This window comes from Rhea pennata, chromosome 18, assembly GCF_028389875.1.
Source record: "Rhea pennata isolate bPtePen1 chromosome 18, bPtePen1.pri, whole genome shotgun sequence".
NCBI classification, from domain to species: domain Eukaryota; kingdom Metazoa; phylum Chordata; class Aves; order Rheiformes; family Rheidae; genus Rhea; species Rhea pennata.
Genome location: NC_084680.1, coordinates 4,550,353 through 4,571,791, shown reverse-complemented (window position 1 = coordinate 4,571,791; position 21,439 = coordinate 4,550,353). Strand labels below are relative to the sequence as shown.

General features: G+C 45.4%; 1 protein-coding gene across 1 annotated transcript in view; it reads right to left on the bottom strand.

Moving 5' to 3' along the window:
- Nucleotides 1–10,914, bottom strand: part of CACNA1B (calcium voltage-gated channel subunit alpha1 B) — a 306,587-nt gene extending 295,673 nt beyond the window's left edge. The window contains exons 1-3 of the mRNA XM_062591211.1: nt 10,655–10,914; nt 8,195–8,300; nt 1,272–1,411 (exon numbers count right to left, since the gene is read on the bottom strand). Coding sequence (XP_062447195.1) covers nt 1,272–1,411; nt 8,195–8,300; nt 10,655–10,914 — 506 coding nt within the window. The remainder of the gene's footprint in view (nt 1–1,271; nt 1,412–8,194; nt 8,301–10,654) is intronic.
- Between the last annotated feature and the right edge of the window lie 10,525 nt (nt 10,915–21,439).

Here is a 21,439-nt window from a genome sequence, read left to right as displayed (position 1 = left end):
TGGAAAAAACACATACACACACAAAAAGGCATACCGCAAACTAGGAATCAGAACATATCAGTACAAATAACCGTAGCATCTGTGCTAATTCTCCTCTCATCCTGGTGTCCTCTATGGTTCCAAGTATGTAAATCTGATTCTCCTTGTGGCTCCACTGAAATTTCTATTGATTAAATACCCAGTTCCAGCAGCAGGAGAATCAAAACCTGCATAAACATATTTTCTTCTCAATGTGGAGAATTCCCTTCTCATATCACACGGCACACTGAATGCAAATAGAATTACAGTGATCATCTATCTAATGAATATATTTGTATACACATACAGCCATTTTCCTAACAGCATTCTACTCCACACCACTAACACCAAAGAACACATATTTATCACGTGCAGTAGTAGAGAAGGTGTATGCAGTGAGCTTGCATTAACAACAAGTGCCAGACCGAAGTCTTCTGGGGAAAAAAAATCTCACTAAAGTCGCTCCAAAACGAAGGCTGTAAGATCAGGATCTCAGGTAGACATTTGTAAATTTTTACCACGTATAAACTGTGCTTTTAAGCTCCAAAGTAAATATTAGGTTTACATGATGTGCTTATATTTTTTTATTACTGGCTAGCTTTAAATTACATCAATATGAATAGAAACAAATTGTTGCAATGTATGACATAAAATAATTGTAAACATCTCCAAGAAACAACTTATAGATACTATTTCAACCAGGACACAAAAATGCAAAAGTAGTGTTTTCAGCTATATCCTTACAAGACATGCACCTTCTTTAAATTATTTTCTACAATTTATTTTGTGATAGACTAAATCCACTCCTGCAGAAGCTTCACTGATTTCAGAGTCAGAATATCTTAAAGTTTGAACACATTTAATCTGTTATTTCTCTCCATGTTGATTTTTTAAGTCACTTCGATGTCAGAAAATTATTTTAAACCAGGTTCAAATACCTGTTGGTAATTAGAACCTGCAAATCTCAAGAAACAGCGACCATCAGGGCAAGACAGTATATATACAAATAAATATCCTCGAAATCTCTTTTTAGTTAGTTCAAACAATGCTCTGGAAGTGACTCATTCAGCACAATAGCAGTTATTTAAAGACAAAAAAAAAGGTCAGAAACACACAGTTTTAGAGTACTATTTCACTGGAATCACTTCCGCTCTAACCCATAATTTAATAATAATAATAATAATAATAAATAATAATAATACAAAGCAAAGCAAAAATCCTCCTTCAGCTCAGGGCAAAAGTAAGTCACTTACCCTGTGAGGACCACAACAAAATCCATCACGTTCCAACCATTCCGGAGATAAGAGCCTTTGTGAAAAACAAACCCTAGAGCGATGATTTTTATACCGGCTTCAAAACAAAATATTCCAATAAAGTACGGTTCAGTGTCATCCTAAAAGAGAATAAAAATCCAAGGTGTCAGAGAGATACCTCCATTTCTGCTTTGGCATCAAACCTCATGCAAACAACTATGTGCACAGACTTCACATTCTTTTCAGCTTTCTGGACAGAGGTAAAATCCACAGGTTTAAGTTCATTAGAATCAAGCATAGAGGAGGAGTCCAGGATTTTCTTTGGCTTTTCACACTTGAAATTGGTTTCACTCCACACTCTTCACCATTATTCAAGATTCTAGAGGGAATTTTAAGACTGAAATTTTGCTCCAAAATATATTTGAACTTGACATCATATATTTCTGAAGTTATTGACATGAAAAAATACTTGTTTCACAATTCATTCAAGAAACGGGAACAAGGGGTATCTTGTAACATCACAGTCAGCCCAGAAAGCCTGAACACTGGCAAGAAATGATTTATCTATTATTGATTCCATCAGTTCTTTCTTCACTCCCCCTCCATCTTCCCAGCTTCCATAGCTACTGTATCGTTTATTTTTGTTTCACAGTTATATCTTCCCCTCAACTCAGAGAACCCTCCCCCTCCTTTAACAGGAGAAGTGGTGAAGTCTAGATCTCAAGCCCACAGGGCAGCCTAAGGGCTCGTATAAGACATTATAGGATCACAGCTTCACGTCCTCAGCTCACTGGAGGGGAAACTAAGCTTGCTTTCTAAACTTTTACTAAACACCAATTCAACACCAAATGGAAGCATTCACTCTTGAAAGAAAGATGAGGGCAAAAAGTGGGAACAGAGTAAGAGGTGAAACCAATATGCATCAATTTCAAGACCATTTTAATTAGCTTTGGTACCTATATCCATTTTCCAAATAGGTCTTAGGTCCGTGATTTCAGCTGAAATCAATTGAATTAAGGCAGCCCAATCCAAAGGGAAGCAAATTCTCAAATTAGGAAATTAAAAGTCACTGTCCCGGTGGCTGTGGCCTTTCTGACCGTTACAAGCAAAGAGCTGGGTTCCTGTTTGGTGCACAACTGTTTGCATTCTACCTTTTGCAATTCTACTAATGACAAAAGACTGTTTTAGCTGTATTATGCACAAATGAAGCAAAAACAAGTGTCAGGTCTTGCAGCCACAGAGAAAGAAAGGAGCAGTTTCGACACAAGCGTTTATTTCACCTGCATGGCTCTTGCTTGGCTACATGATCCAGCACAGGCATGAGGATCCATGCTTTACTCATGGCATTTGCTACCGAAAGCCAGGCTTTCACATGCGGAAGAGGTTTAAGCACTTAGCACATTGATGGACACCCAGCTTGGCCATAAAGCACTGACCATTGAAGATAGCTCTAAACTCTTATAAAGGATGATATCCAGACAAGCCTTTTCATCAAGAGCAGAATTAACTAGTTTGTTTCCTACAAAGTACCATCCCACATCCCTATGTGCACAACAGTGAGCTCAGCTCTTCCAAACTCTACAGCTTCCAACCTACCTCATCTCTAGGCCCCTCCACCTTTCTCAGCTTCACGACCCTCACCCTCAGGTTCCCCTCCCAGTCCCCTAAGGGCCAAGCAAGAAAACTCACCAGCTGTAGGTTACACACATGCACACCCACCCAAACACACAGTGGCCAGACAGCAAAACAGAGCCAGTACCTGTTGAGCTTACACTGTAGACCTTTTACTGAAGGAACAAAAAAAAATGGCTTCTGCTCCAGCTAAGCTCCAGAGCCACTCCTACAGACTGCAGCACCTCCAAGCTCTCTGCCCCTCAACAGACCCTCACTGACACTGTTTAGAGAATTCAGAAGCTATCAGCAACAGACTGAGTAATTCCAGTCACTCATCTCAGGGCTTTTTACTCACATATAAACAGGAATAAGGAAAGGCTATGTGACCCTTTATACGCCTGAAGTCCTACAGCTCCTTCCATCAGCTTCTCCACAGCAAGAGCTAGAGGCATCCCAGGACTCCAAACCACCACAGACAACATGAACACCTCGAGACCTTCACAGAAGGGCAAGATAGGTCAGAAAAGGTCAAACAGAACTCCAAGAGAACATGAGACACTTCACTGCTCCTCTGATATCCCTTATGCACACAGGTGCTCTCCAGTAGCTTAACCTACCTGGTCTTGAATCCCACACACCTTCTAGTTCAATAAACACAAAAAACTTTGCAAAATAAGACCTCCTAGCCTTCACTTCTACCCCCACTTCTATACAGGTACTAGTGTCCCTCTCAGAATAGCTCTTCTAACACAAAAAACATCCTTACCCACACACATTCCCTCTCTATTACTTCCCACTTTCCTGGAAGCCCTATATATGCTCTTCTACCACACATTTGCTCAATCTAGGTCAGGTGCCTTGTGATTACAGCTCCCAGATTTAAAGAAACAAGGTTGAGGTACTCAAGGTATTATAGAACATGCTCTTCCCAAAGCTAGAACTACACTGAGGTCTTGGGGAGTGGGTCAAAGAAGTTCTTTTTCAGCTTCTGGGGAAGCAGGAAGGATCACAGATAGGCTTAGGTATTTGTTAAAGAGAAAAAATATCATCAAGAGGGTTGGGAAAGAGTAGCTGGAAAGGCGGGGGGGGATAGAAAGTGTCTCCTTTCTAAAGCCTAAATTTAAACTAAGGATAAGTCTAAGGATAAGGGCAATAACAAGGATGTAATGAAAAAATAAAACTAATGCCCCATTAGCGAGTGGTGGCATCTGCTGAAGAAAGGACTTGCACATGTGCTACTGAGGAAACGAGCTGGAGGGTAAAGGCAGGAGTGATGTGCCCGAAGCAGCACTGACATGGCTCTGCTGACAGCCCAGGAATCCTGCTGACAGCCCTGGGGCAGGGGACATCCTGCAGCCCCTTTGGACAGACAGCTTGTCCTTGCTTGGGTTCAAGAGGGGAAAAGCAAGCAATAACGAATGTTGGTGTGCATGCTTAGAAGGAAGGTGGAGAAACTGGGCAGCAGTCAGAGCTGTGCAGGCAAATTGTTTGCTGTGGACACAGGAAAGATTGATATTGGGCCAAACATATATTTGATGAATATGTTTCAAATCAGAAATAACTTCTGAGTCTGGAAAGTCATTACTGTTCCTAGTGCATGTCCTAATGTCTTTCCTTGGCCTTTGGATGTGACAGCCTTGGTTGGTTCAGGTGTATAAGTCTTTGTTCAAACAAAGTTTAATATGGACAGCTCACATATGACTGCAGAGAGTGCCTGTGATCAGGATAAAGAATTAAATCTGTTAGCGAAGTGAAAGAACTGTCATGCTGAATAAATGAGAAACCAGCTGTGTTCTGCTTTCACATCAAAACCATTCAGGGGAACCAGGCACTTGGAGCCTTGCAAAGACATACAGACAATCCTCCTAGAGAAAGCTCTAGTGTCTTCAGAGTGTGCCCAAGAGGTGCAGCAGGAAATAAATTTCCTGTCCTGCAAGCATTTCTGTTATTATCTCTGTCAAACTAGGACAAATACAATATTTACTGAAGCTTCACATGAAAAACAGAGAAAAGGGGAGGAAGCCAGGGAGAGGAGAGGTGGGCCTCAGCCTGGACAGACAAGAGCACAGTGACCAACGTAACCGCTTGTGAGGCTCTTCACAGCTCAGGTATGAAGCTCACCCTCCCACATCTGCGGCTCATACCAGCAGGCTCTGGGCTACTCAGGGCCACTCTCTCAGCACCTTTTCAGTTGGCATCATTCCATCATGTATAAACAATGCAATATTTATTGGGACAGAGCGAGACTGGCTCTATAACCCAGCTGAGTGCCTTAGCCAATGAGACAGAGAGCAGTGAGTTTGTAGCATCCCTGCTCCAGTGAATAATTAGTGATGTGAAGTGAGTGGTTCCAGCAGGCAAAGCATGACAAACTCCCAGCTCAGAGCAAGCAAGAGCCTAGTGGGTATAGGCCATTTCCCTGCTAGTGGGAGAGTGAGCTTAATTCTCTTTCTAAACAGCAAGGACTTTCAGCCAAGACAGCAGTTTGCAGGGAAATGCTTTGATCACCAGAGCTGTATCTTCTCAGGGCTTTCATTTCGACCATAATTTTAATTTGAGCCAAATAATCTTTTCCGTTGACAGACTCACAAGGACAGTACATTTCTGTCTGAACGATCAGGCTTCAAACAGGAAAATTTCCTGCCACTAGATATCATTTTCCTGGATTTTATTTACAGGCTTATCTCTCTCCTTTCAATCTAGCAGAACAGTAAGTTTATATGACTAGAGTGCTAGAGAATCTCTAGAGAAAAGAACTACAGCTTAATCGAGTCCCAGAACCAGGTAGCTACCAGCAGCTTTTCTGTGCCACAAGCTACACATAGGAATTGGGGAAAATGGACTGAGAATGATTACTTATAACCAAGCCATTCTAGTCTGTGAAATATTGCATATATTTAGACATCTCTAGCTTGTCCCATGTGCTCAATTAACCATACTTGACAGGTCACATGAGCATAGAAAATAGCCAAGTGAAATTGCACTGCTATTAGAGGCCCCAGACTTCATATCTAGCGTCTTTAAGAAGATAATTAGATGGATTTTTTTTTTTTTTTAGAAAAAAAATCATGAAAATGTTTGTATTGCCTCCTCCTTTACCGTTTCCTCAGCTTTAACAAACAGACAGTTTCAGTATTTTGGTTGTTGTTCCTGAGGCACAAACTACCTGGGCAACTTTAGTTTTCCTTCAACACCTCTGCCTACATCTCGCAGTCCTAAAGGTTGATCATGTGCATCTTGTGTCCTTAACAGCTGATTAACTCTTCAGTGATAAGCTCTCACTCTAATTTGAAGATTTTAATGAACCTGGAAGAAGGAAGGTTGTATCCATAAAGCATTAACCAAAAAAGGCATATTCTACTCCTGCCAAAAACAGTAATAAAACATCTGCTGTTCTACAGGGACTTACACTTCAGCTCAGCATATCTGCAAATGTATGGGAATGTTCTCCCACTCTATGGTTTAACAGGGATTCATAACATTTTCAATGAAACAGCTTAAAGTTTGTGGAAGGGACAGGAGAAGTCTGAAGAGTTTTCAATTTGAAAACCAAAAGACAATTTTTCATATTTGCAATGACTAATTGTTACAGCACATGTTGCAAATATTAGAAAATATTTTGTGACTTGTAAAGACTTGCAGGGTTATTCTACTATAAGCTCCTTTACACTTGAGAATTACAAATGTGCTGTGGCTGAAATGGCCTCAAAATACCTGAATCAAAGGCAACATTGCACAGTGGCTTTTGGGACATAAATCAGGTGTTAATTCTTCCTCCATCACCAAGGCAGAGCCAGCAGTGTGGAGACTGTGCATTTAACTCATTTAATTATCTTGCACTACTCAGTGGTAAAGTCAGTGCCCCCTCTATGCAATGACTTGAGCAGGAACTGAAGGTGTGCCTGCACTACTAGGCTCCAAAAAAATAATTAATGCAATGGGAAAAAGGACTGATCCATAGACCTTTGACTCCCCTTATAAATCTACAGAAATAGAGGAACATAGAAACGATAAGGAAACCAAGCCCATTGCTGCTTAAAAATAACATATCACAAAAAGGTTACCAAGTCAGAACATACTATAGATCTACTTCATGTCTTCACCTGTCCATGTTTATGAACCATGGAGGGAACCCTGGCATTTCTCTGGTCTGATCATTACCTGGGGTGTAGAGCTGTGCTTTTCTCACAACCCCAGACTTACTTTGCTAGTAAATCCCAAAACATACAAAGACATTTTGTCATCTAATGGCAAAAAATCAAGCTACATACAAATCATTATTTTTTTCCTCATCTTTTTTTACATAGCAGTAATTCAAACAGAAAGAGAGGAACCAACTGCAATCTAAGGTGACGGGAAGCAGGAGCATATACATTTCCATACAGACAGTTAGCAATTAGCTGACCCTGAATACTTTTCTAGATCTATCACTTATACTCTTATTGCTATTTCTGAAGAATGAGATTCTGAGCCTTGCCCACTGCTATGGACCAGCCTTGGAAACTGTAGCAACCAGCATTCAGTTTCTCTAACTTTTGGCAGCAAGCCTAATATTATCTTTGTTTGCATAATTTAATATCTACATGTAAAATACATACAGATTTATATTATTCATCTACTGAACATACACCAGGACTAATGCATTCAGGCATGCAAATTGTTCCAGATCATTAACAGCAAGAGAAAAACTAAACCAAATATTACTATTTTTCTCAGAGTGATAATAAATGGAAGAATGATTTTGAAGCTATTCTTATATGTCCTTTTGAAATACAGTAATTTGGCTCATTACCATAAAGCCTGCTGGTAAATCATTTTCTACTGTAAGCTGATTTCTTTTTTATTTGGCAGGAAAGTGTTATAATCTACACCCAAAGTTTGCATTGTAGGTCCTTGGGATATATCCATAGCAGAAAGATAGCTGAAAGGCATATGAACTGAAAAGGTTACTCTGTTCTACCACTTCCTGGGAAAATAAAACAGATATTCATTTGATTCTACAGACAAAAATGAGCATCTGACCCTCCCTGCCTATCTTGGTCTATAGACAACCTAAGTTTGCTGCTCGTATGATTATATTTTAAAGTCCATTTCTTCTGAAATTAGGTAGGACTGGCTAGAGTGATGAAGCATTCTTGTGGTGATGGGATCATGAGCTTGTAGTTATATTTGTTGTCACTGGCTTATTTTTCTGATTGTCAGTTCAATGCCGGTTTGTTTACATATAGATTTTGATACAAGCACGCACAGCACTAGGCTTTTTGTGTCAGACTGATAACAAAATAAATAAATAAATAAATAAAACTCACCAGTCTTTCTGACATAGGTGTCTTGTCTCCATCCGGCAAATGTTGTTCCAGAGCCAGCACAATACAATTGGCTATGATTGTAGCTAAAATCATGTATTCAAATGGAGTGGGGACCAGAAGTTAAAGAAGAAACAAAACAGCATAAGGGGAACTTCATCCAAATTTGATTTCTACCTAAGAAGTTACATCAGTTGAGTAAAAAAAGGTCTTTCATTTCTCATGGAGACAGTTGATCTCTCAGATTTCCTCAGTTCTTTCTAAGGGTATTTATGGAAGAAGAGTAAGAAAACAGCAATTTTCCTTGTAAGAGTGACTTAAAAAGAATCTGAGTTGCTCAAGAAATATGGGAGCCAGGAGAAGGGGAGTTAGCAAAGGTCCAAAAGAAACAAAAAGCTATTTTTATTATTTTTAAATGAAATTGATAAGCTAAAGTACCTAGAAAAATATTATACAAGTGAATGTCATCAGCTGAATTAATGTTCAGAAATTCCCTGTCGTTTAACTTGAGCACATAGTGTAAATAAGTGACAGGCTAGAAAAACTTAGATTTAGAGTGCCTGCCCAGGTCCAAAAGATGAATTGCTGCTGGATTGCAACGTCTGCTCCCAGCGAGAGCAAAATTGTCAATGCCCAGTGGGAATGTATGAAGAGAAGAGACTTCGTAGGAGAGAAGGAAAACCTAACACTAGCTTTTTCCTTTGCCTCTCACCCCCTCTCTAGCCTTGGGCCTTGGTGAGCCCCTGCGCTCCCAGGGCAGAGCCGTGCAGCGGGTGGCGGCAGAGCCCCAAGGCCGAGGCCCGCTCCGCCCGGCACCGCGGACAGCTCCGCCCGGCACCGCGGACAGCTCCGCCCGGCACCGCGGACAGCTCCGGCGGGCCGGGCACGGCGGGCCGGCTCCTCCCCGGCAGCCTGCCCCGTCCACCCCCACACGCCTGGAGAGGACAGCTGGCTCCAGTCCCCCCCTGGACTTCGCTGGGACTTCGCCCAGCAGATCCGGTCTGGGGAACATTTGGTGGCTCTGCTAAACCGGCTGACTCCGTAGCGTCGTGGTTCCCCCTCCCCACGCTTGGCAATAAAGATGCAGACAAGCAACCAAAGAGATAAGAGGGAGATAGAGACTATATCTAGCCTGGCAGAAAATACAGTATTCTAACCGCCACTGGGGCTTTGAAGCTTGTTTATTCAGACTTGACTGCAGGGAAGGAGAAATGGATGTGGAAGTGCAGCAATCCCTATGCTTTTTATAATAGCAACAGAGAAATCAATATACGTATGCTTTCGGGGTGGAAAGGAAATGCGTTCACTCTGCTAGTGTATTTTTTTGCCTTTTAATCCCTCTGTAAATAAAAGCTAGGGAAGCCTGAAGGGGAGCTGGCCTCTGTGTCAATTGAAAGTGTTGCTAGGAGGCTGGGAGGAGGCCTTGCTGCTGTTAGCTGAGGATTAATAGGTGTGTGTTATCAAATGAAAAGAAAACAACTAGCTCCCTTGAGACCCCCAGTGTAATGCGCTCCTGTACACATACACGCGCGCACGCATGCACCTGCACACACATACACACACACACACTGTAGCTACTCCCTGGTAACCTTAAATAATCCTGGAAGAAGAGCCTGGTTTCCTTTTCTTGGGACTTAAAATCTCACTGTGTGTCTCACAGCAGAGCTCCCTTCTAAGGAAGATCTCTGCGGATCACTTGGCCTGGGAGCTGGTTCTGAGACAGAAAGCATCTGCCCCTTTCACCATACAACAGATGAGCTTTCTCTCCAGTTACTGCCTCCCTCTGCCACAAATCCTTGCTTTTATTTATTTATTTATTTATTTGTAGGTACAGCCTAAGCTTAGGCTAGGCATCTAATTTAAAGTGACTAAATTTATGCTGATTTGGATAGATTCGGAAGGTGATATACTGAAAAAAATCTACTTCTGATGATTGTATTAAGAGGATTTCAGAAGATACCTTGGTTATCAGTGTCCCTACTATCAATGCAGCTTTACTGCTAAGATGTCACCATTTTTATCCCATGTTCCCTTTTCTATTCAGGCAGAGTGAGGAGGAAGAGATGAAAGCCTAAAAGATGGAAATAAGAGTCAATATTGATCAGCAGGAATCTCACAGCATTTGGCTTAAATCATAAGAAATGCAAATCAATGCAACTGTATATTTCACACCTAAACACACACTGAAATGCATGCATTTCTCACACACACCCCTGGAATATTCAGAAGTACACTCTGCCATTCTTACAGAAACAATTTTCTATGATACCCAGCTACACAGCCATAATTATGTCTGACATACAGATCCATGTCACACACCCATTACACATACTAACTCATACATGTAACTCTCAGCTGTATTAGTGGCAGACACTCATCCTTAGGTGACTAGAGGGATCTCCTGCCTCCATCTTCCCCTCCCCACCTTTCCCACATGCCCACACAGCCTCTCCGAAAGGATATGGCCATTCTGTTATTCTCTTGGCGTATTTCCGTATAACATTATCTTCACTGAAGATGAAGAGGGATCTGTTGACTGTGAAGCAGTTCTGTTTGACAGGGATGGGGTTGTAGAGAGCCATAGTCCTGGCCCTCTGAGCCATCGACTGCTTATACATCCTTTGGCCGGCTTGGGGGCCACCTTGCCGGCTGCTCCCTCTTCCAGCCCCGGCTGGCCCTCCACCTCCATAGCGTGTTGGCAGATCATCCCCGAACCGAGCCATTCTCTCAGAGCACAGAGCCGGGCGCTACAATCCAAACTGGCAGCCGAGGCAAGAGGAAGACGCATCACAGCGCACAGCACTTCTCCCGCCGGGGGCTTCAGCTATGGGCTCGGGACTGATTGCACCCAAAAATATATAGGTATATTAAAAAAAAAAAAAGAAGAAGAAGAAGAAAGAAAAGAAAAGAAAAGAAAAAAAAGGCCTTCCCTTCCTCGCCTCCCTCTTCTTCCCCCGCCGCGGCGTCTGCTCGGGAGCAGGAGGAAGGCGCTGGAGCTCCGCTCACCTCCTTGCACAGGTGCCGTCTCTCCGGCCCGACCTCATGGCCGGGGCCGCGGCGGAAGGCCGGGAAGGCGGGCGGCCGGGCGCGGCCCCTTGCGCCGTGGCTGGCGGGGCGCTGGGCTGGGAAGGGGCCGCGCTGCTGCTGCCGCCGTGCCCGCCGCGGGAGCGCTCGCCGTGTCCAGCCCAGCCCGGCCCGGCCCGGCTCCGGCCCGGCCCCGCCGCCGCATGTGATGCCCGGAGCCAATCGGCCGCCGCGGCTCCGCCCGCTCCAGTCACCGGCACCGGGAGGCGGGGAGGCAGCGAGCGAGCGAGCCCGGCCCGGCCGGCCGCCCACCCCGAAAAATACGGCGGGGCCGCGGGGAAGGAGGGGCCGACACCCCCGCTCCCCGGGGCGCTCGGCTCCGCGGGCGCGCAGGGGCCCGGCCCAGGGGTGGGCGCCGTCGGGGCGGGGTCCGGGGGGGGGGGGCACGAAGGCGAGGCGGCCCCCGCGCCTGCGCGTTGCTCTCCAGATGTGCGCTGTCCAGATGTGCGCTGTCCAGCTGCTGCACTGCTAGTTGCTCTCCTGACGCCACCGCCGCGGGCCCGGGGGGCGGGGGGGGGAGGTGCGGGGACCCGGGCAGCGCTGGGCCAAGGGGGGCTCCTGGGCCACGGCCCCCCCCCCCGGGGATGGCTGGGGGCAATGGGGATGCAGCAGCCACGGGGTTACGGGGGGGAAATGGGGGTGCAGGGGGCAACAGAACTGCCAGGGCGATGGGGGTGTGGGGGCAGTAGGGATGCTCACTCCTGTCCCCGGTCCAGCCCTGTAGAGCTGGTTGGCACCTCAGGCCACCGCAGCAGCAGGAGCAGAGGTGGGGGTGTGCCCGTGTACACGCGCCGGTGCACAGAGGTGAGGCTTGTTCAAAGGGGAGAGTTGCACCCTGCTGGACAACTTTGCTTCTCCTTGGTTTGCATGATTCCTGCAGAGCACCACATACCTTTAATCCTCTATTTACAGATGAAATCCTTTAATCCTGTTCATTCCAACACCCTCTGTTGCTCCCATCCACCACAAGTCTTAAAGCTAACTCTTCCTTGTTCCTGGGGCATCTCACATCAAATGCCACTCTGTGTGGTAGCTGGTGAGACAGCTTTCTTTTACTTGTAGGCTAAGTCTGAGATAAAAACTGTTAACTTTTAGCACAGACCCTCCAGAAAAGTCAGGGCTGTCAACAGGGGGGACATGTTCACTTCTCTCACAGTAAGGAAATCCTGCACTCCGTTGCTAAAGTGTTCTTGCCTTAGTCATCCAAGCAGTCTCAGCTCAAAACCAACCCACTAACTAGGCAAGTCTGCAGCAATAACATCTGCTGGCTTCAGGAGAGAGTGAGAGGGTTTTCACAAATAAAGACTGGCAAAGTCTGAAAGGGTGGCTCTCTGGAAGAAATCAGCTTTTTACACAGGGCTTTGGCACCTGAAGGGCTTTCTCGTACTGCAGTACAGCCAGAAGATACCCTTGGAGGCAGCACCAGCCGCTGAAGTCAGCCAGCAGCAACATTAACTCAAGGAGTCGCAGTCAGAAGCAGTAAGGGAGGAAGGTTCATCGTATCCTGCCTTGACCATCAGGCACACAGCAACAGCCACCACCCTGACACAGATAGGTCCTCCCGACTTCTGCAAGCCGTGGGGAGGAGGCTGGTGAAGGGAAGCACCCATCTGTGGGCTGGCTGCTACCAAGGGGTACACACATGCTGGGAGGCCAGGGGCCAGCTGGTGGATGGAAGAGGTCTTTCCCCCCAGCCTGTGGGTGGATTAGTAGATGAAACCGAATGCCGGAGTCTTTGGGAAAAAGCTTTGCCCAAAGAAGGAAGCTGAAATCTTTGGGAAATGAGGGCCCACACTTCAGCTAGTGCCGCATTGCTCTGCCTCCCACTGCTCTGGCTGGCTCCGGATCTCTGTTACACTCAAACAGTCCCCGGGCAGAGATTAAAATGAGAGTATTTCTCCATATGTGCCTTCACCTCTGAGCATTACTGAGCTGAGCTACACAGCTGGGTGCTAAGGAAAACCGTCCCTTTATTTTACAGATGGAGAATGAGGGTGCAGGAAACACAGTGGTCACAGGCTGAGCAAATCAGAAGAATGTTCTTCTCTCTTTAAGGTTTCCCCTAAAATCTTTTTTATTTTTTTTCATCTTCACCACAATTTTTCTGTAGTGAATTTATGTTTTTATCTGAAAAACAAGTTTTGTCAGGCTGATTTATTTCGGTATCTGCAACTCTCACTCCTCTGCTTTCGGTCACTGAAATCTCACATATTTTATGGGTTTATGGTTTTCAGTAGCAAAATCTGACTCTTTTGCCAGTAACCACTCAAAAGGAAAATATCATTTTAAGTAATCCCACACCTCTTTTGATGGAAATCAATAGCAAGAAAAATAACATATATCAGTTTCCACAGATTTTGGTACCTGCACCATCTAGTGCTTGTAACAAGCCTGGGGACAGGGCAGGGAAGAACACCTCGGAAATGCCCAAAACAGGTGCTGTATTTGCATCAAATAGCATTTACAGTCAGATCAAAATACAGCTCCTGTGTCCCCTTCTCTCCTCCCAGAGCCACAGAAGCCACCAAAGCATCCTGCCTCTCACAGGAACAAACTCCCCACCACAGTGCTGCAGTGAGCACAGCAAACACGGCAGTGGGGGTGTTCGTGACAGCTAGAAAATGATGCAAACACGTCGTGTGATGTTCTATCAAACCCTAGATTGCCCTTTATGAATCTGCATCCTCAGGTTTTTTTTTTCCAGACCACACAGATCTTCAAGCATCAAAAGCTTTAAACACAAGCAAGAGATTGCAATTGCTAGGATTATTTAAGCTTTGAAAAAGGAAGCATCAGGATTTAGTTGGACCTTTTAAGATTATGAGAAGAGCAGAGGAGTTAAGAGAAAGCAAAAATTTGGGAGCAATAAAAGAGGCCAGACAACTATTATCTACCACTACAGGAGGACAAAGAGCATTTCATGGCAAAGGCTAAAAATGAATTAGGTCACGAGTAACTCTTCCCAGTAAGCCCAAAAGACAAAGGCAAGCAAATCACACTGCTCTTATGGCACTGGCTGCCTCTGCTTCAGCAAGGAGCCTTCCTTCTCTGCGTAGCTTTGCCAGGCAACCAAGTGTTTTCTGTGGACTTTCACCTCCATCTGAAGCATCAAGCCTGAGGCAGGCAACTGGGCTTAATGGAGGAACACTTCCATCTGGAAAGGCAAAGCCTGCCTTGCTGAAACAAGATAAAGAAAAATGGTACAATATTTCAGGCCTTTGCGTATCAGATGACTTCTACTCCTTCTGCTCATTAGGATGGGACACTTACATTATGCCAAGCACCAGTGCCCCTATTTGCCCTGGTAAAGTAGCTCTTGGAAGTCCAGCACAGTCCAGATCCATCTCTGGAGTGTTTTCTTGTTGAGCCACATGGAAGCACACTTGCAGCTTGCCACACTCCAGAGATGAGAGCATACCTGTCCCATCAAGGGGAGGGTGGTTAACAAGGTGTGGGGGGGGACAGCCCCAATATCCCCTTCAATGTCATCCCCCACTGAGCAGCCGCAGAGGGAGAGCTTTGCAGAAATTGCAACAGGAAGGCGAAAGATTTTTTCCTGAAAGGGAGAAGGGGACTTCGCTGGGTCTCAACCTATGCCTTGACCTGCTCAAAAGGAGCACAAAGGTTTCATGGCACACCTTGTGTCCAGGTGAGCTCGGGGGTGGGAGAACTGTAGGCAGACTATTATTTACTTGCCAAAATTTGCAAGGTTGAGGAACAAAACAGCCATTTAAATCCTACATATATCGAAGCTCTGGAGTCAGGTTATTGCCAAAAACAGAGCAGCTCCCAAGAGCAAATTTCTTTTAAAAAAGTAAACTTACACAGACCACAAATCAAAGACAACACCTTCCATCCTACAGGAAGGCCCATGGCTCTTGGCCAAAACCAGCAGCTTACTGAGGCATTCCTGGCCAGTGACTTCTGTTCTCCTCACTTGTACGCATATGTTTTGTATCAGCTGTGCTAGAGGAAAATCCTGCTGCGATGCAGGTAGAGAAAATTGATAAAGACCACGTTCAAGTCTGCCAGATGATGCAGGATGGCATTATGCAAAAGACAGCTAAGGGATAGCAGTGGGAAGTGTTACTTTTTATCAAGCATAAAATGATAAAATAGTGAGCAAAAGGAAAGAGAAGCCTCATGAAGACACAGCTCCTCTTACGCACGTCATGACCATCGTGTTGTCTGTAATATAACAGTACTCCGAGCCCCTAAGGTCCATTACTGTTATCTGCTGTACAAAGGCACAGTAAGAGTAAGCTCTCTCCCTCTGAGAGCTTATAGATTGAGCCAGGAGTATTGATGGCAAGGCCACTGCATCGGATCTGGCTGGTAGAACAACTTACTCTCTGCGCAAGGGGGTGAACAGCAGAAATCTTCAAGCTAGCACCAGCCCAAGTCCGCAGAATACAGCACCATGCAGCTCTTTCAGCTCGGGAGATCACATGAAACGTACCATTTACAAGAGTTTAGCCTAAACAGACAAAACAGAAGAAAGGAAACTAAGGCACAGAGTGAGCAATGATTTGCTTACAGTCCCAGAGTGGGTCGGAAAGAGAAATGAGCTACAGCGAGTCCCAGCTCAGCTCTTCCACATTGCCTCTTCTGCCTCTACCTCATGTGAACGCCAGGACATCACAAGCGGTTACATTCATCCCATTTTTCTTCATTCCTTTGTAGAGAGACTGTGATGTGAAACCCAGCAACAGCATCCCTCAACTGTGGAAGAAGTTAGCTGCATTAAGTCAGCTGGCATCTTTGCTTAGTGTCCCAAGTAGCTAAATAAGCAGGCAGTCAGTTCAGAAAACACTTCAGCCAGCAGAGCCAAGGACAGAACAACAACACATTAAAAAATTCACAGTAATGGATGCCTATGAAATCGCAGGGCACGGTGAACCAAGGCTTCACTGTCCTTCTCAAAACTCAGTGCTGAACATGGGCAAGAAATCTTCTCTCTGATGCACAGTGTCCCACTTAAAACCATGCATGGCAGCACTTCTCTGTGGAAAAGCAAAGCGACCTGCTTGCACACCACCTGGGGACTCATGGCCGGGAGACTGTTATAAGATGATGAATAGAAAGAGCTGAACTATTTCTCCATTAGGCTTCACACATTCATTTTCTTTGGCACTTCCAGGACCATTTCTACACCATTGGTCTCCAAGAGTTATCAGTCAGCAAGGAACAGCAACAGGCCCAAACATTGTCTTCCACTTTTGAGAACCTAGATGCAACTTGGGACTTTGCCAGAGAGGGGAGTTTGGTGAATCTTAATCTCTCTTAAAGTACATAACTGTTTGTGGTACAAAGATTATTAAGTACCTAAGTTTTTTTAAGACTCAGGTCTGTCCTCTGCTTCAGCAGTGCTTCTGAAAAACCTATCTAGCTGCCTCTCAACATGTTTACATGTTAGAACACTTTTGCAAAGTGTTTCACTATTGTTATTGAATATAGATTGATCAGGAACCAAGGGCTTGTTCTTTTCTCAGTGATGGGAAAGAGAAGATATTCAGGATATTCAGGCATAAAGACAGAGAAGATGGAGAAATGAATAAGTACCATATAGGGAAATGGCTTCAAATTTATAGCTGCCAACACCTGAGGACAAGATATAAGAGGGTGCAGTCTTCCAGGGTCCCCACAGCTTTGGAGAGCTCAGGAACTGAAGGAAAAGATTACACAAGGAAAATAATACACTGCAAAGCCCTCTCTTTCCTCAGTTGCGGGAAGGATGGGGTTTGCAGCAACACTCCATATTCTAAAATCAAAGATGATGATGTTTTAATTTTTGAATGCTTCTGCACCTAACACCTGTGAGAACTTGGCACTTGCCTGCACAACATCTCTGATTTAGCACTTGTGTATACAATGTATCTGAGGCAAAATGGGAGAGTAGGGAGGAAAGTAAGAGGGGAGATTTTGCTCTGAAATAGCTGGAAACAGATGTCTGATCAAGCCTATCTCCCAAAAGTCATCACCACGGAGCAATGAAGCAATATAGAGTAATGACAGTACCTAAAGCACTGCTACCACAGCAAGTGAGATTTTATCATTTAATGAGCCATCTCTATCATTTAATAGAGACTTACAAGAGCCTGGCTAAACTAGAACCAGGTTAGCGGCACTAATCTCACGTCACATCCTCTTGCAGAACTGTACTGAGGGAAATGGCCCTTGACGTTTCTTTGAATCCTTTCACCAGCAAGTTCCAGTTCTTCATGGTTTTAAGATGCATTTAGTCCCTCTAACCTAGGGAAAGGAGTAAATTGAGTGACACCTGCTCAGATGACAGAAAACAAGGATAAGTTTCCTATATGGTGTTTTCAGTTCATGTAGCACCAGAAACAAAGTAAAAAGATAAACAATATAAAGAGATAGGCAGAAATTCTCTTTAAAAGTGGACTTTAAAATCATTTTAATCAAATGAGACTGCAAACACACATTCAAATGCATTGGTCAGGCATGCAGGCAGAAGCAAAGCCAATGAACTGATAACTTCTCCCACTTCCCAAAAACGATCACAGTTATAGAAGCTACTTTGGCAAAAAAGAATAAGTGTTACTGTGTTGACAAGGTGCTAGCACCAGAACTGGGAGATGAGATGTCCACTACGGCTTTGATACAGGTCCTCTCAATGATCATGGGCACACGAATGACCACTTAGGGCCTTTAAACCACACACCATTTCCCCCCCATGTGGAAATAGGCACGGACTTCCTTTGCCTACTGCTTTCCTGTTTCGACTACTATCTCAGTGGTCCTGCTGTGCTCTCCCCATCTTTGCAGCGTGCCCAATACATTGAAGCTTTGAACTCACTTGGAACCTCACACTGTGTCTAAAACATGAATTTAAGAGACAAACTGAAGATCTGATTAGATTAGTGCAGAGACTAGGTTAATGTGTAAATGTGCTGTTAGTCTGTCTAGGAACTTAAAAAAAAAAAAAAAGAGGATTTGAAAGGTTTGAAAAAGCACAGAACAGAAAAGGGGAGAAAAGGGGAGAAACGTAATAGAAATCTCTGGAGTTATAGACTAACTTTCACTTCTCAGAATCTATTATCGTTATTAAGGGAGATATTGAAAGGCAAAAATAGGAGCTAGATGCCCTACTTCCATTGCCTTGTGCTGGGAGCTGAGGTTTTGTTTTCTTTCATGCTTTTCAGTGTCTCCTCTGTTCTTTTCAACCTGCAGTGAAATGCAAATGCCTACGACTTTGATAAGCAGCCTGAAAGCTGAATAATATTGACAGCCAGGGAATCCCTCAGGCTTAAGGCAGGTTGGTGCATTGTAAGGCAGCTCCCCCTTACAAAATTTCTCCTTTGTATCTATTAGCAACCCTCGGCGAGGCCGAGGGCAGCTGGATGCCTGCGCCAGGAGATAGCTCTATTTATAATGGCACACCTATTAGGCAAGCAATCCGTTTAGCTTGGGTGCTCGTTGTTTATTCAGCTAATGGTGAAAGTTATGTCCACATTCTAGTGTAAATTAAGTATTCAGCTATTTTACTGTAAGTCGGTCAGCCTTAGCCTCAGTAATTAGGGCTTAGGGTTTAATTAATCTCTTGTGGTCACACACAAGAGAGAGCGATCTTTATCTCACTTACCTGGTAAAGTGCAGAGAAGCTAAGGAAAATAAAGAGTTAACGCTTTAAGTGTCTCACTTATCCCCATTGCAGAAACATTTAATTAGGTGGGGGCTGTTCTCTCTCTTCCTTCACTGTTGGAAGAACATTTGGGTTACACGGTAGCAAAGCTGCAAAATTAGTCAGGACGTTGGCTCGTTGCCCTGGCCCAGGAGGCCTGTCATAGCTGCCGACAAGGGACAGAAGGAAACCCACTGGGATTTGTCCCTTGTAGCTTGAAAGGGAAGGAAAGATCTGCCGCACCTTTGGCCAGAGAGACGCTGAGCTAACCGAATTGCTCTTCCCTCTCGCCACGAGTGCACAAACAGCCGCCCAGCCTCCAAGCCCTTCCCTGGTGGCTGTGCCCCAGGGCTCAATGCACAGAGACCTTATCAGAGAGAGGAGGGATGGGGGCCGGGAAGACCCAACTCTGGCAGTGCCATATCCTTGCCAGGATCCCCGCTTGCTGCAGAGGGAGGAGCATGGATGGAGTCGTTAGAGGCCCCCCCCCCCACCACCACCACCCAATGCAGCCAAGCAGCGATCTGGTAAAGCCTGAGGATCCTCCCAAGAGCTTACAGGACGTTTGCAGGTAGGAGGCACACATAATAATCCTGGAGGACCAAGATTATTGCATCGAAGAGCTAAATAAGCATCTAAAAAGGGGTTTTTTTTGAGGTGACAAAGCCAGCACAAGAGGGGCTAACAGACTGCTAACCAGCAACAATCCCAAATACAAAAACAGAGGCAGTCACTGGCCTTTTCAAGTGCTGTTCTTTCTGGCAAGGAAGTAGCAGCTGCTCTGAACTGATTCAAGATGACCAAGAAGAAAGGCTTGAGGCATTAAGGAGCAAGGAAGAGGAAGAAGAGGAGTGCACACTGCACCTGAGGTCATGGCCAAGGGACAGACCCCCAGAGAGAGCCTGGCCTCTGCAGACTGACTGGAGTGTCTGGAAAGGAGGTGTGAAGCTGTCTCGTAGGAAGACCATTCACCTGAAGTCACTTATTTTTTTGGACAGGTTGCTTACTTCATAGGGTTAATGCTTTGCTCTCTGGAAGATACCTGGTCACCAGACAACCCCTTCACTGTCCAGAGAGAAAGTGTGGGGGGGGGGGCGGGCGGGAGGATGGGGATGAACATTTGCAGCACCACACTGATATCTGTCCCACCTGAAGGCACAGGGTGGATTACAGCATGGATTACAGCACTCTGCAGCCACAAGCCCAAGCACTGGAAGGGGTGAAACTGCTTATCCAGATGCATGGTAGCAAGTCTAGTGAGTACTCCCCAGTGGATACTGTCAGGTCCCAGTAACATGGCTACTGTAACAACAGCATCACCTCTGTTCTCCATGCAGGAAAAAGGTTCCTGCTTCCCCAAGAGAGTATTTCAACAGAAGCCGAGCAGCCTGATGCTCAGCGTTTCTTGATCCTTGAGTTCCTCAAGGAATTTTTCCCTTGAGAATGCCATCTTCACAGCATCCAACATGGATGCAGCAATCTCCTTCCCAGTCCCCTTCTAATAAAGAAACTGCATCTGCCCAGTTTGTTCTTATTAGCACAAGAAGCCCAGCAAAGGCCTCTCTCATGCTCTCCCCTCCTGTATGCCTGGATTTTTTGACTACCCTCTCTGATGGACCATGGGGCAAAGCCCATGCCTCTTTCCTAATGGTGTCCAGGCGGAGGTATGCACCAGAGAAATACATCAGGCGCAGCACAAGTCAGGAGCAGAGAGAGAGGGAACAACTAGTGGTGATTCACTGGCTTGTGTGGGTTCCCTCCGCCGGTTCTGGTACTGGAGCAACTGTCTCAGATTAAAGCAAGATCTCCCCACTTCCGCTCGCAAGCTGTGCTCACACAGTCCAGGCAGCAACCCTCAACCTCTCCCTGCAGCCCCCCATAAAACATCTGTCCATGTGCAGGAAGAGTCACAGACTCTTCACCTGGCCAGTCTCCAGACTGCCAAGACAGGCACTGTGCGGGACAGCCATGCTTTACAGCCAGGGAAATCGCCCATTGCCTTCATGAAAGAGCCCATTTGTTTAGCAGAAGCTACCTGACAGCCATCAGACGGGAGTGACTGTAAATCACCAGCACGCAAGTTCTCCTTCCCGGCCCTCCTGCGTGGCTCCCTTCGGCCTCTGCAAGGGAGGCAGAGAGAGGTGGCTGGCAGAGCCAGGGGATCTGGCAGGAAGCTCGCTGCAGCGTGGAGATTTTTATCGGGCTCCAGCGCCCTCTGTTTCAGCATAGCCAGAACTGAAATTCTTCTCACCCCTCACAGTAATGAACTCAGCAGATGGAAGACGCGGGTGTAGCCCACCCCAAACTCACAGAAGGGGAGGACTCCGGACAAATTTGCAAACAGGTAATCAATCGCCTTGCTTATAACCTCAGGCTGTGGCTCGCCCTATGCCAATTAGCCATCATAACCCCTGGCACAAAGCAGAGGGATGGCTTTATAAATTAATCAGATTTCTGGCTTATACAATCTTCCAAGACACTAATGATTTGCAAGGGAATTTGCTGGGGGCGGTTTAAAA